At 38.0% G+C, this 13,368-nt stretch overlaps 1 protein-coding gene across 1 annotated transcript in view; it reads left to right on the top strand.

The window, feature by feature from the left end:
- tbcd (tubulin folding cofactor D) overlaps positions 1-13,368 on the top strand; it is a 137,661-nt gene that overhangs the window by 52,213 nt on the left and 72,080 nt on the right. The window contains exon 15 of the mRNA XM_034040536.3: positions 3,046-3,202. Within this exon, the coding sequence (XP_033896427.2) occupies positions 3,046-3,202 (157 nt within the window). The remainder of the gene's footprint in view (positions 1-3,045; positions 3,203-13,368) is intronic.

Here is a 13,368-nt window from a genome sequence, read left to right as displayed (position 1 = left end):
CCTGAGCAGACTTTGCCTTTTTGTTACCTGGAGCGTGTCTGTAGCCTTCTGCAGGTATGTTTCTCCTCTCACAGCAGGGTTTAATGATTGAAGGCTCCATTTATTTAGATAGAAGGATTTATTGGATTGCAGATTGCATTGGAAGCCAATTTCTAGGTAATAAAAATAAAGTACTTCAGAATTAACCAAGATTTTTCTTATTGACTCTATTGGGCCTGCTCCTGCTAGTCTTTCTCTAATGTATTGTTTATCTCCTCTCTCCAAACCCGGTGCTCTGTCAATCGAAATTGATATTATTTATTATTATTTATTATATTTTTATTTTGTAATCTTTTATTTCTGCTTGATTTTTGTCTCTAATTGTAATTGGCGATTCTTATCTGCACTTCACCACTGCACTTGGGGCTTTAGCACCAATGTTATGAGGAAGACCGTGAAGTTTCTCTAGTCTTGCTTGCTCCATTATGGTATATGAACAATACTGCTAACCTTTAGATGGTACAGTATAAGATGACCATAAATAACGAGATATTCAATGATTTCAACAGGAAGTCTTTTATGTTATATCATTCTATTCAAAGCCATCTCAAAATGCAATTTATACTCTACAAACCATCGTGGAAACACCACAGTAGGCCCCATGTTTCCAAGGCAAAAGACTGCTTGAATTGTTCTGAATAAAGAACTGGAGGCTTACACAAGGTGAGGTTGACCTGACACACCAGGCTGTTGAAGCCTCCCTTATCTTTTGATCACGCCACTTACTTGATGCTGTCTTCTCACTGAAGGCAATTTAAGCAGGAGATTCCTGAACTCTTCTCCTTCAGCCTGTTCCACAGCTTTTAGTGTCTGTGCTGTGGAGAATTTAGAGGTTCGCGTTATTGTAGTATAGTTATAAGGCAACCTATTGTGTTGCTGACCTTTTCACAAGGGAGGGAACTAAGGGGACAATTACTTTTAAGCCTGTAGCCAAAACAGCATTGCACCTTGGATCTTGAAAGCGGAAAGTAAAAGTGGAGCCAATTGGAGTCACATGTACTGCAGATTGCTGTCTCGATCAAACACGTTTTTCAACTTAAACGCTGCTGTGGGGCACTTGTAACTTATTTCAACAGTGCATTATTTTTTTCAACCTCACCCAGGGAAGAACATAAAAGAAATGACAAGCTTAACCCAACCACTCCGGTGAACATTCTACTGTTTGAGGTCTGACTGACATAACGTGACTTTCAGCTTGTGTATCAGGACAAATATCCACTGAAAGTACACGGTATTATACCTTTCTAAACAGCCTAGAATCTGAAGATTATTAAGAGAATAATGTTTTCACTCTATGATGAAATATACCCTACGATTACCTAGTTTGAAAATAAAAAATACGTTTTAAAATGTACTCAAGTATTTTTAGAAATGTCTCCATAAGTGTAATTTAGTGATCTCCTACTTAAAAACTGTAAAAGTATCAGTGGTAGCCACAACTCTTCAGGAACCAAGATCAGAAAGAGTTTTATAAATACTGTGTCTGGTTTTCATTTTACACCAGGTGTGTAATGTGAAGTTTGCCATCAGATAGATCTGTCAACTCATCAACATTTTCTGTAAAAAAATTGGTTATGTAAAGCAATTTTGTATGGTCTTTGGTAATGCTGCGCTTTAAAATCCTGGATATACAGTAATGAGAACCGAAACCTAACGTACTGAAGTGCTGCACCTCATAATAAAAGTTATTTCTATCGGCTTTAGTGAAATGCATTTTGATTGGAGAGTCATCTGTAAAGTTTATTCTATGAATATTTCACTACAATTAATATATTGTTAATTTATTTTGGGGTTTATAAACATTTTGGACGATTTAGTATGATTTCTGGTACTTGTGATTGCCGAATCTCACGAAACAAACTCACTTGTCTAGCTTTCTGACTATCTAACTTTTGTTGGAGCCTTTGGAGATGTCAGCCGTTTGGTAAGCAACCAATGGTTATTTAAAATGGCTTAAAATGGACGTCTAACGTCTCCATTACATCATCGTTCATATATGAATGATTTCTAGCAGCGCTGTAGCGGAAGGGTTAAATCTGTGTCAAATGGGAAGGTTGTCTTTTGTATTTAACTTGTTCCAGCAGTAAATGTTTAAATAGAGGGCAGCTGGCACGGCCTTGAAAGGTGTATTTGGAGTGAATGTGGTCAAAATATGCATTCATCACGGCTTTTTTAGAAATATCCAAAGTTTTGATACGAGTTGTTTGATAGGCAAAAGTACCGGTAGTATTAATCTCCAACTTTTGTGCAGTTCAACAATTTTATAAAAGTTGGTGCTGTTAGCATACTGCATTGGTCTACTTTACTGAATTCGTTTTTAAATTAAACTACTTAAAGATTATCTATCGTGAGTCAGTAACATAGTATTCAAAATACAGCTGTTGTACAGTTATTTAAATCAATGTCAGAAAATGTGCATAAAGATAAACGTTCACCCTTGTTAAAAAAAAAGGTTTCTTCAGGTTACACAATTCTTGTTGTAGTTTGTCGTACTGCTACAGTACCGGAGTCCCTGGTTCATGTTTTAACAAGTCCCTGCCATCTAGGCCATCACAAAGGTGTTCAGTAAAGTGCCAGAAGTTGTAGATGCTTTGCATATAGCAAATTATTGATGTATTGTGTATTTGCTTACCCTAAGGTTATTTTCCTTGTAAACTCAGTTAAGACTAAGTAAATCCGGATGTACAAATAAGAAAAATAAGCTGTGTTTGGTGGTGCAGTGAGCTAATTTTCAAACCTTCTAACTGAAAGCCTAGGTTTGCATCCAAGCCAAATGATCAATAAGCTGCCTGAATGTTAATTAATGCATAATTAACTTTAAATGCCAAAACATATTTTTACGATGAGTCCAAAATTAATGTACGGTTACTTGTTAGTTTAAATACTTTACTAATTTTCAATGACAATAAATTATATTATCATTTGTCTAAAATACAAATGAACAACAAGTTTACTAAAGCCCAGTCTTCATTGCAAGTCTAACAGTCCTGTATTCCTTCCACACAGTGGTTCCTGTGATTCTGAAGGCCCTGACCTATGACGAGAAGCGGGGTGCTTGCAGTGTGGGCTCCAATGTCCGAGATGCTGCCTGTTATGTGTGCTGGGCCTTTGCGCGTGCCTACGACCCACTGGAACTCCAGCCGTTTGTCACTCCCATTGCCTGGTAAGACACCTTTAGACACCTTTTATTTTCAATGTCTTCATGATTTTAATGAATGAAATTAAATGTTTGCCTACTTGACTAGGGATGATTCAATATGACTGTTTCTCCTCATCGCGCTATGGACCCTACTATCCAAGCGCCAATGAGCTCAGTTGGACATCTGCAGGGCTGACCTTTGTTCTGGTAGCTCGCTGACATCTGTTCTGTAGTTCTTTAGTGTAAAGAGGAAATTGGCTTGATTGTGGGATTGGAGGTCAACCACAGGGTTCCAATTAATGAACTGTCTATGATTACAGCCATTAGATCATTTTACCTCAGAAAATAATTTTACCTCAGAAATGTGCTGGCAGTGAAGTATCTGTTTAAATAAACTACCCACAGATTTATACAATCAGGTCCAGAGGTTTCTCACAAAGTCAGCTTTAAACAAAAGCTAATTCTGCCTGTTAAAACAAAACTGAAGTTCTTACTTTGCCTTGGCTGTGTTTGGATAACACAGTAGTGCCTTGCTAATATAACAAAGCAGGTACTGAAACGTTAGTGTGTAAGCCAGTGCTCTCACCTCGGGACTCTGCAGGGGTGCTGACAGCTTCCCTGGGTTTGAGATCACTCTGTTTTCCACCATGTCTGAAATCCAGTTTTCCTCAACCACCTTGGCTTCTAATACCCGAGATGAGAATCTGGATATGTTTCCCCATTGTTTTCAACAACGTAACCTGACTCTCTCTTGTTTTAAGAAATATTTTAGTAGGAAGATTATATATATATATTGTAAAATGTGACATTCAAAAGAGCAAGTGCATAATTGTTTTATATTATTTTTTATTCTATTTGCAGTAGTAGTACTGAGTGCTGTTCAGTGTTTGCTCCAGGACTTACAGACTCAGGGTCAATGTGGCCCCCTCAAAATTTTAGGGGGACATTTTCTTCAGTGAGGGGGTCAATATGTTTGATTCAGAACCAACTACCATTTCTTATTTTTGTTTGTTTTTAAATATGCCAGCTTTTACTGACCTTTTGTTTCTGAACTCTCTACAATACTCCAATACTCACTGTCACTTTTGGGGAAAATATTGGGAAATGTGTCACAGTGATGCTGGTGTATCACTGAGTAGAGGATATTCATTGTACCAAATCACATTAGAACCGGGGTTTTCAATCTTTTTAAGCTGCGTACCCCTTTCCAAACAATGTAGTCCACTGAGATAGTCATAAAATGAAAACAGAAAAAAAGGTCTGTACAATAACATGATACAACAAAACACACAAGCCTTGGAGTGTGTGATGGACACAATTATAAAAGTTACAGTATTATAAAAAAAAAAAATATATATATATATTATATTTACTTTTGGCTAAAAATAGTCCCTCAAACAGGTTTCTAGTTGTTGGAAACATCATTTTATTGTAAATATTAATTAATTAAAATCAACGAAGCCTCCGTGCTAGCCTCATATCATTCAGAAATGACATAGGACTATTCCATGATAGCAAATGGCAATCATGTATTTTTATTGATAATAAAATTACAGAAAAGAAGGCTAAGAAAAGTTCGCTATCCACGCATCTCTACAGCTAACCTCATTATTGGCATTTTTAAATTCTTGGTGACTAAAACATACAGTACTGATGCTAATTAAAAAACAAAAATAAAACGCTTACCTAGTATGTGATGGATGTCCCTGCTTGTTACCACACAAATCACTGATGATGGCAGGGAAATTGGAGAGAGCTTCAGTCACAAGACATTTTTGGCGTTTTTAATCTCTGACGGTATTTAGTCTTGATCGCCCTTTGCTAGTAATGTACTAGTATTGAGCCAACAATCCATGTTTGTTCACTGGATTGAAAGCTAAAAACTCTTACTACTCTCACACCACACAAAACGGCTTGTCAAACTAGACCGCATGGCAATACTTTGGTTTCTGATTGGCCATACATTCTGTATTTTGAAATGTAGTACTTTAGTTACAATAAACTTTAATCGGGTCATTGAAAAAAAAAAAAATATCGATTTGCAGGCATGAACGCACACAGGAAATAAAATGAGTTAAAGACTCGGCTTTTAGTTTTTTAATTTTTTTTTATCCCAGACAGACCAACTGTTTATATGACATTTAAACAACAGGGCTTATTTAAAACGCACATATTTAATATGTAAATTAGTCACGTGTGCGCTGCACGCTCTGTCACAGCTCGTCAGTCTGGTGTTAGCGACTAAACGTTGATTACATGACAAAAGTTTGCAATAGGATTGGCAAGTGGTACTAAATAAAATGCGTTGTCCGCCATTTCAGAATTTTTCTCGCGTACCCCCAGGGGTACGTGTACCCCAGTTTGAAAACTGCTAGAAGAAACCACATTACTAACAGATACAGTTTAATAGTAGTGTGGTCCAGTGGTTAAAGACAAGGGCTTGTAACCAAGAGATCCCTAGTTCAAATCCCACCTCAGCCACTGACTCATTGTGTGACCCTGAGCAAGTCACTTAACCTCCTTGTGCTCCGTCTTTCGGGTGAGACGTAATTGTAAGTGACTCTGCAGCTGATGCATAGTTCACACACCCTAGCCTCTGTAAGTCGCCTTGGATAAAGGCGTCTGCTTAATAAACAAATAAACAAATAATAAAGTATTTAAATGTCATTGTCCTGACTGGTAAATTCTTACCTTCCAGCTTCCCCTTTATTTTGACAAATTTCCATATAAAAAATTGCATTTTTTTGTTTACATTTTTCATTCTTAGCCCCCAAGTAAATATTCTGGTGTTGTTGATATGATAAACGCGTATATCTGCTTCAGGTACTGTATTGAATTTTTTTCAAGGTTAAACGATGGCCCGTGTTACACAGAACACTAAAAATAAAATGTCAAATATACAATATGTATTTCGTTGGTTTTGTGGATTTGCTATATTTTTTTTAACTTATTTTAATACTGCACATAATGATATGGTTTTGAAAATGCTACTTACCAAAACCGTGACTGCACGTGAACTGTATTACATAATAATTTCCTTTATTCCGATTCCAGTGGTGTATGTGATATACAGTGCTGTATAAAATCACATACACTGTGTGGATATATATTTTACAAATTTCACATATTTTATAACGTTACCGTAGGCTACTTTTTTTTTTTTTTTTTGTCAATGATGCGGTTTTCGTTTAGCAAATCTACAGCACACAGTATTTTTAAGCACAAATATAATAGCCTGCATTTCAAAAGTCACTGCCGAAGCTGATTACTTATTCTTCCAGAAGTGATGGTCGGGTGTAACAGGGATACAAGGTTATATTTGCGCGGGGCCATGTTGTTAACAAGCCTGAATATGGCACAGGAGTTTAATTATGAAAACGCGAGTGTAAACAAACAAGTAAAAAGATTAGCCTGTCGTCAGTCATGTCATGCTAATACAACATGCATTAATTTACTGCGTATCGGTATTGCGTCTGGTCTGGGAAGGGGGACACACGGGCTCGTTAGAGAATTTCAGCGGGACATTTTTTATTTCAGGGGGGCATTGGCGCAATGGCGCAGCCTAGCACAAACACTGCTGATGCTCAGAGCTGTATTCAAGATTTATTCATTTTTTTGTATGGCCTGGGAAAGTTCTTGAACTGATTTGAAAAGCCCAGCTACCTTCCTTGACTCCTAAATGTCAAAAAATCTAAAACATTTTTTATCAATTCTGATCTACAACGTGGAATGGGAAATTGGATCGTACAAACATTTCATAGCACCACCCAGGGCATAAGAAAAAAAATCAACAGAAATCGAGCAAGTTAGAACAACTACTTCATATGTCATTTTAAGCTAATTGCTCTTTAAGAATTCAACATTTTATACATAGATACAAAACCGAGCCCTAAACTTATTTGTCACATGCCAAATGCATTATTAAAGGGTCAGGTAGATATTGATATGGGATATTGATCTGAATCCTATTTGATTATGTTAAAGCAAAACAGAAACATGTTGAAATGTTAACCTGCATCCAACAGTTACAGCAGGTGTATTCTGAGTCAGGTGTGTTGCGTTCCTGTGGCCATACTTATTTCTTTTGTATTACTTTGGCATCCCAGTGCACCAGTGCATAACCTGTTTTTAACATGAAACGTTTACTGCTTCATTCCTGCACTCTGAATATCCTTAAGGAATACTTTCATGGAAATGGAAGTTTTGTCATGCTGGTTGATTGAAGATGGCTGGAAAATTTTACAAAGCTATACAAAGTCTCAAGTATATGCGTTTCTATTCATATCAGAATCTGATTCCAAGAAACCTCAAAAACACAATGTTCAAGTGTAGGACTGGGTACCCCTCTGCAAGGTTGTGGCAGGCTGCAGGAAGATTAAATAAAGTGTCTGTTGGTTCTTACGAGGTGTTGGATCTTGTCCCTTGGTGAGCCCTGTTAACCATGACGCAGTTCAAGGAGTGTGTGTACTGTGGGAGTTCACGTCAGTTTCGTCTCCCCTCGGGTGCTGGGTTATTGTGCTGAGAAAAAGAAAAAAGTTGTAGGGTGTGGGTGTTGGGCTAAGCTACAAGCCAGAGATAGCTTGCCCCAGGCCAAGCTTGTTCAGCAGCACAAGCAGCTTTCCTGCATGGCTGTGAGCTATGTCTCCTACACAGTTTAAATATTTGAGTTAACTTCCTTGTTCTTTGCATTTTAATTATAATCGTGCCCTTCTTTAAACCCCTGTACTTTTATAAGACAGAAGTAAATTAAAAAAAGACAGGAAAAGAAGGACAGCAAGACAGAAGGGAGGAAGAAAGAATGTAAATCTGTGACTTGTCAGCAATCCAGATTTAGCTATCGAGACGCAAGCTTTCTTCCCCTTGAAACCGGAAGCCACTGCCAGCCTACCAGTGAGAGGAGCTGTACATTCCTTCAGTCAATTGACAAGTAACACATGGAAAGATTTGAGATAATCCTTGAACAGCAGACGGCCACAAACATAACATGACTTCGGTTTTATGTACAGTATTATAGTTCTCAAAGTCTATTCACACTTTTATAAGCAATGACAGGCAATAATACAATGGAAAGGATAGTCTTCCTATTCATTTCAAAGGGTTATGTGATGTTCTCTTTAAACTATTTGTTTTGTTTTGTTTTGTTTTTAATTTCAAATAGCCATTGTATAATTGCAATATGGCAAAACATGGTAGGTAAACTATGATAAATGAATAGGATGACCATGAAAAAACTGCAAAATGACTGTGCTAAATTTGCAGTGGTAACGTTTCACATATTTTGGGATTGTGTATTGTTTTTCTTTGGGTTGTTTAACACTTACTATTGTTTCTTCCAGTGGTACTCAACTCTGGCACTCGAGATCTAATCCAGTCCAGGTTTTTACTCCAAGCAGGTTCTAATGTAGTTAATTGAAGCTGCTAAGAGACAATTAACTAGTTTAGGATCTTATTGGAATAAAGACCAAAACTGGAATAGATCTTGAGGGCCAGAGTTGAGTACCACTGGTTTATTCAGTAGGCCTACGTCTTAGAAAGTTTTAAAAAAAAAAACACACCATGGCTTGGATAAAAAAAAATAAAATTCCTGTATCTTTTGCAGCAAAAAACTAGTGATGCAATATTTGTAGGCACCAATGACTGTAATAGGTACTTGGGTAATTGCTTTTAATCTAGCAGGAAACAGCCTGTTTGCAAGTCTTAACATGTTGAAGTGTCTTAAAAGGCAACCTGACTTGTTCTTCCCACCCTCTGAAGGTTTCTCTCTGGGCGGACAAATCTATTGTCTTGAATTCTGAGAACACTGCAGTTTAAAAAACAAATCAAACGTATCTGTGCTGAAGTTTCGATTGAATTTGGTGCTTGCCAGTTTTCACGCTGGCTCTTGCATTGTTACATCAGATCTTGGCACATTGCACTTTAAAGCACAAGAGGGTTTATTTCTAGCCAGGTTATCTTGCTTCAAGAGTGAGGAAATTAGGGGTAGCACTCTGGTGAGAACTGGAAGTTATGTAGCAGATTTGCCATCAATAATAAAGACCTTTGAATCCGCAGTGTAGTGCGTTTAGTGGTATTGGCACAATTGACAGTGGCTGCTAGAGAGAAGCCCAGCACTACATGGGGGATGGTCGGTTCAGGATAGAGGTGAGGGCTCTTAGGGTAAGCTTTTTTTGCACCTGTTCTGTGCCAGTGACATTCTCCCATATCTTTCCTGAGCACCAAATATGTCCCCTTCAAGCCCATGTGAGTCATTTGTAAGACTGTATTTTTTTTCACAGATTTCACGATTTTCCATAAAATGTACCCACTGTCGTGTAATATATTATTCCATGTGAAAATTCTCATTTCATTTAGAATGTGTAAATATATTTTTTTGTCATACAGCAAACAGACGCATTGTGTTTGGGAACCTGGCAGCCGGTTTAGTTTGCTTCTGGTAAGTGACTGAACACACTGCATAGCGCTGCAAGATTTATGTTTACTTCTTCAGAGGGTCTTACGACCCTCAAGGCTGTAGAGAGCCTCACTTGTGGTCTAGATGATTTCGCTCATTCCTGATTTTGGGCGGTCTGCTTCATTTGGGATTTGCCTGCTGTTCCTCAAAAAAACAGATACATTTGCTCACCGACAGTAATGAATACAGACATTAAAAGTGTGTGTGTGGGGGGGGGGGGGGGGGTTTGTTAAGGTCAAGGGCTGCCTCTCAAGTGTAAATGTGGTTATTTGGCTTTGCAGGGTAAGCCTCATTGATTATTGCTTGCATGCACAGCCTCATTTCTTAATATGCTGGTGCAGATAGCTACCTCATCATTCTTTTGTGTGAGGAACACGCAAGGCTGTTGCCCAGCAAAATGGTTATTGTTTTCTGTGGCCAGCCCATTTACATCACTGTTTTCAAAACAATACTGCTAAATTACTGCTAATTTAGCTTCATAGTCAAATGAAACTTGATGAATAATGTTACATTAACATATGGAATTACATGCTGCTTTCAATATACAGCTATGGTTAAAAGGTTTAAATCACCGGGATTCACGAGTGGCTCATCAAGTTAAAGCGCTGCTGCTGGGAGTGCAGGATGAGTCGCACAGCTCGGACGGCACCAGTTCACGTCCAGGCTGAGTAAAGAGGCCGAACTTTCCTGGGGACCCCGAGGGGAGCGTCACATTGGCTCGGATGCTCCCGGGGTGGGAGATAGAAAACCGACGGGGACTGCTTCTCCTCATCGCGCAACAGCGAACCGTACTGGCCAGACACGAGCACATTCAGAATGGATAAGAGGCAGGGCTGATCTCTTTTCTCCGGGATCGATAGTCCTTCTACCTCTTCTCTGTATTGTTTGAAGTAAAAGTGATTCTGGCTTTTGGCTTGTGATATTGGAGGATGCTTACACGCCCTCAGAATGTCTGTGCTGTGTGGGGACTCGCTGCAGTGAGGAGAAAAAACATAATTGAACATTCCAAATTGGGGGAAAATAAATAAAAATAATAATTGGTCACTCTAAATTTTAAAAAAAAGGTTTGAATCGCCTAGAATTTTAGGATTGAGACATAATTTAAAAGAAAAATGTGCATAATTTCTAGAAATTTCTTAAAAACAAAGAATTATAGGAAAAATCTTTTGAAACAGAAGTTTTGCTTTTATGGATGAGGGAAAAAAGTTACAAGAAATAGAAGTCTACCATTATTTATTTCAGCAATTTTTTTTGCAAAACTTCAAAAATGCTAATTCAAAAGTATTCATACCCTGACAAGGAATATGAAATTAATAGCTAGTTGATGCACCTTTAGCAATAATAACCTATTTTAAACGATTAGGATATTTGTCAATGAGCATTAGTGATTTTTGACCATTCTTCAATGCAAAATTGTTCCAGTTCATTCAAATTCCAAGGACTTCACTTGTGCACAGCCTTCTTCAACTCATATCAAAGATTCTCAATCAGATTTAGATTGGGACTTTGACTGGGCTATTCCAGAACCTTGATTTTAATCTTCTTTAACCATTCTGAAGTAGATTTTGATGTGTGCTTTGGATCGTTGTTGTATTGGAACATCCAGTTGTGCTTTAAACCAGGTTTTGTAGCGAAGGGTTTCAGATGATTGGCCAATATCTTTTGGTATGCTATGGAATCCTTTTTACCATGTATTGGAACTAAATTTCCTGTGCCATTAGAGGAAAAACAGCCCCATAGAAGGATATTACCACCTCCATGCTTGGTGTATGGTATGGTGTATGGTGTTTTTTTCTTTGTACCATGTGCTTTGCCTCACCAGACTTTCTCCAAACGTAACGACTATCAGCGTGACCAAATAGTTTGGTTTTTGTTTCGTTACTCTACAAAACTTTTGACCAGAACTCGTATCCATCATTCAAATGCCGTTTTGTAAACTTTAAGTGATTGTCCTGCGACCATTTAGACCTTCACCATGCAATACTCGACCTATGGTTGAAATGGAAACCCCAGTCCCACTTGCAGCCAGTTCACTTTGACTATATTTGACAGTCAATCTCGGATTGTTATTAACCTTCCTCACAATTCTTGTACTTGTTCTTGGTGAAAGAACCTTCTTTCTTCCAGACTGAGGGAGCGTTGTGACAGTACCATGAGTCTTGTAATTCCTGATAATAGAAACAATAGTTGAAATTGGGATACTCAAATGCTAGGAAGTCTTCTTGTATCCTTCTCCAGCTTTATGACAAGAAATAGTTTTCTGCCTAAGGTCTTCAGGTAGCTCTTTACTTTTTCCCATATTGACTTATTGGTAATGACAGCAATCATCCTATGCCTAACCCTTTTATACTCTAAGAATGTTCACCTACAATCCAGCATTTTCAAAACTTTTCTAGAATTAGGTTCTGCATTATCATAATGACATTGCTAGCACCTTGTAGACAATACTATCATAGCATCAAATTGTATGAATACTTTTGAATTAGCATTTTTGGAGTTTTGCAAAAAAATTGCTGGAATAAATATATGATAACCCATTTGTGTGGTTCAGGGGGCGTTAGCTAGGGCCCCTCTATCCAATCATCTCCTTTCATCAATTAAGTCTACTCTATTTAAACCATTAGTCATCCCTATGTAGTAGTCTTGTGTTTTAGTTTTCGTTTCATGTATCACTACAGACCCACATCTAAATCTATTATTTGGAATACAGAAGAGCACTTACCTGTAGCAATTTTCTTTCTAAAATCAGGAAATCTCCGATGATGGCTTCATCCCTCTATCCAAATCCAGCAGATGAAATAGCTGAAGAAATCCGCCCGGTATCTTGTTTAATCCTACCAACATAGCGAATCTTAGACTCAGCACAACGGCAACCTTCTACATCAGCCGCTTTGATGGTACAGTACTCGATCCTGCTGCTACTGTATCTGGCAGCATTCTGACTGCTAGAGCTAAACGAAATCTTCCTTGGCACCCATTTCCAGCGCCGGTTGGACATTAATTTGGTTACATTCTCATTCAGCACAGGATCCTCAGCTTGTTTTGAAAAACTTCCTTCCTTCTCCAACACTGCACTCCATTCCAGCTGTTCGTCTTTGCCTGCGTGGAATCTTTAAGAACGGTTCATCTACCTCTCCTTTTGTTTGCCATTTTTTACTGTTTTTAAATACTTTAATAACTCAATATCTAGTGATGTTTCGCCACTGCAATTTCTAGGTATCATACTGGCACTATGTTTTAAGCAAGCCCCCTGTATCTAAACTCGACCATATTCGTTCCCTTATTCAGAATCAGGTAATATGATTAAGAAACGCACACCACTCTCTTTGCTGGACAATTTTAATTTTGCAATTCTCATTTTCCCCAAGATCGGACATTTATATCCCGGTTACTTGCTCTTTCATCAACAGCAAACACTTGGATTCCTACAGTAATATTTAATTAGATGCTAGAAAAGACATTCAACTGTGGTCAGCTCTCATGTCCTGTCTATATTCTATGATGATTTCATTTCAGCACCTCTTGACCTGGCTTTATTTACGGACGCCTCATTTAAACGATTTGGAGGTTTTTAAGCAATCAATGATTTTCTAGTGCATGGCCACTAGAAATTGAAAACCACACCTAAAACCCAATAATCGCAGCAGCACATATATGGGGTCATTTTGTTCAAAGAAACCAATACTTTTCTTTTGTGAAAACAAATATACAGGTCATATTATCAATAAAGGCCGTTCCA

This window comes from Acipenser ruthenus, chromosome 19 (genome assembly GCF_902713425.1).
Source record: "Acipenser ruthenus chromosome 19, fAciRut3.2 maternal haplotype, whole genome shotgun sequence".
NCBI classification, from domain to species: Eukaryota; Metazoa; Chordata; class Actinopteri; order Acipenseriformes; family Acipenseridae; genus Acipenser; species Acipenser ruthenus.
Note: the sequence above shows the minus strand (reverse complement) of the source record. Positions and strands in the feature narration are given on the sequence as shown.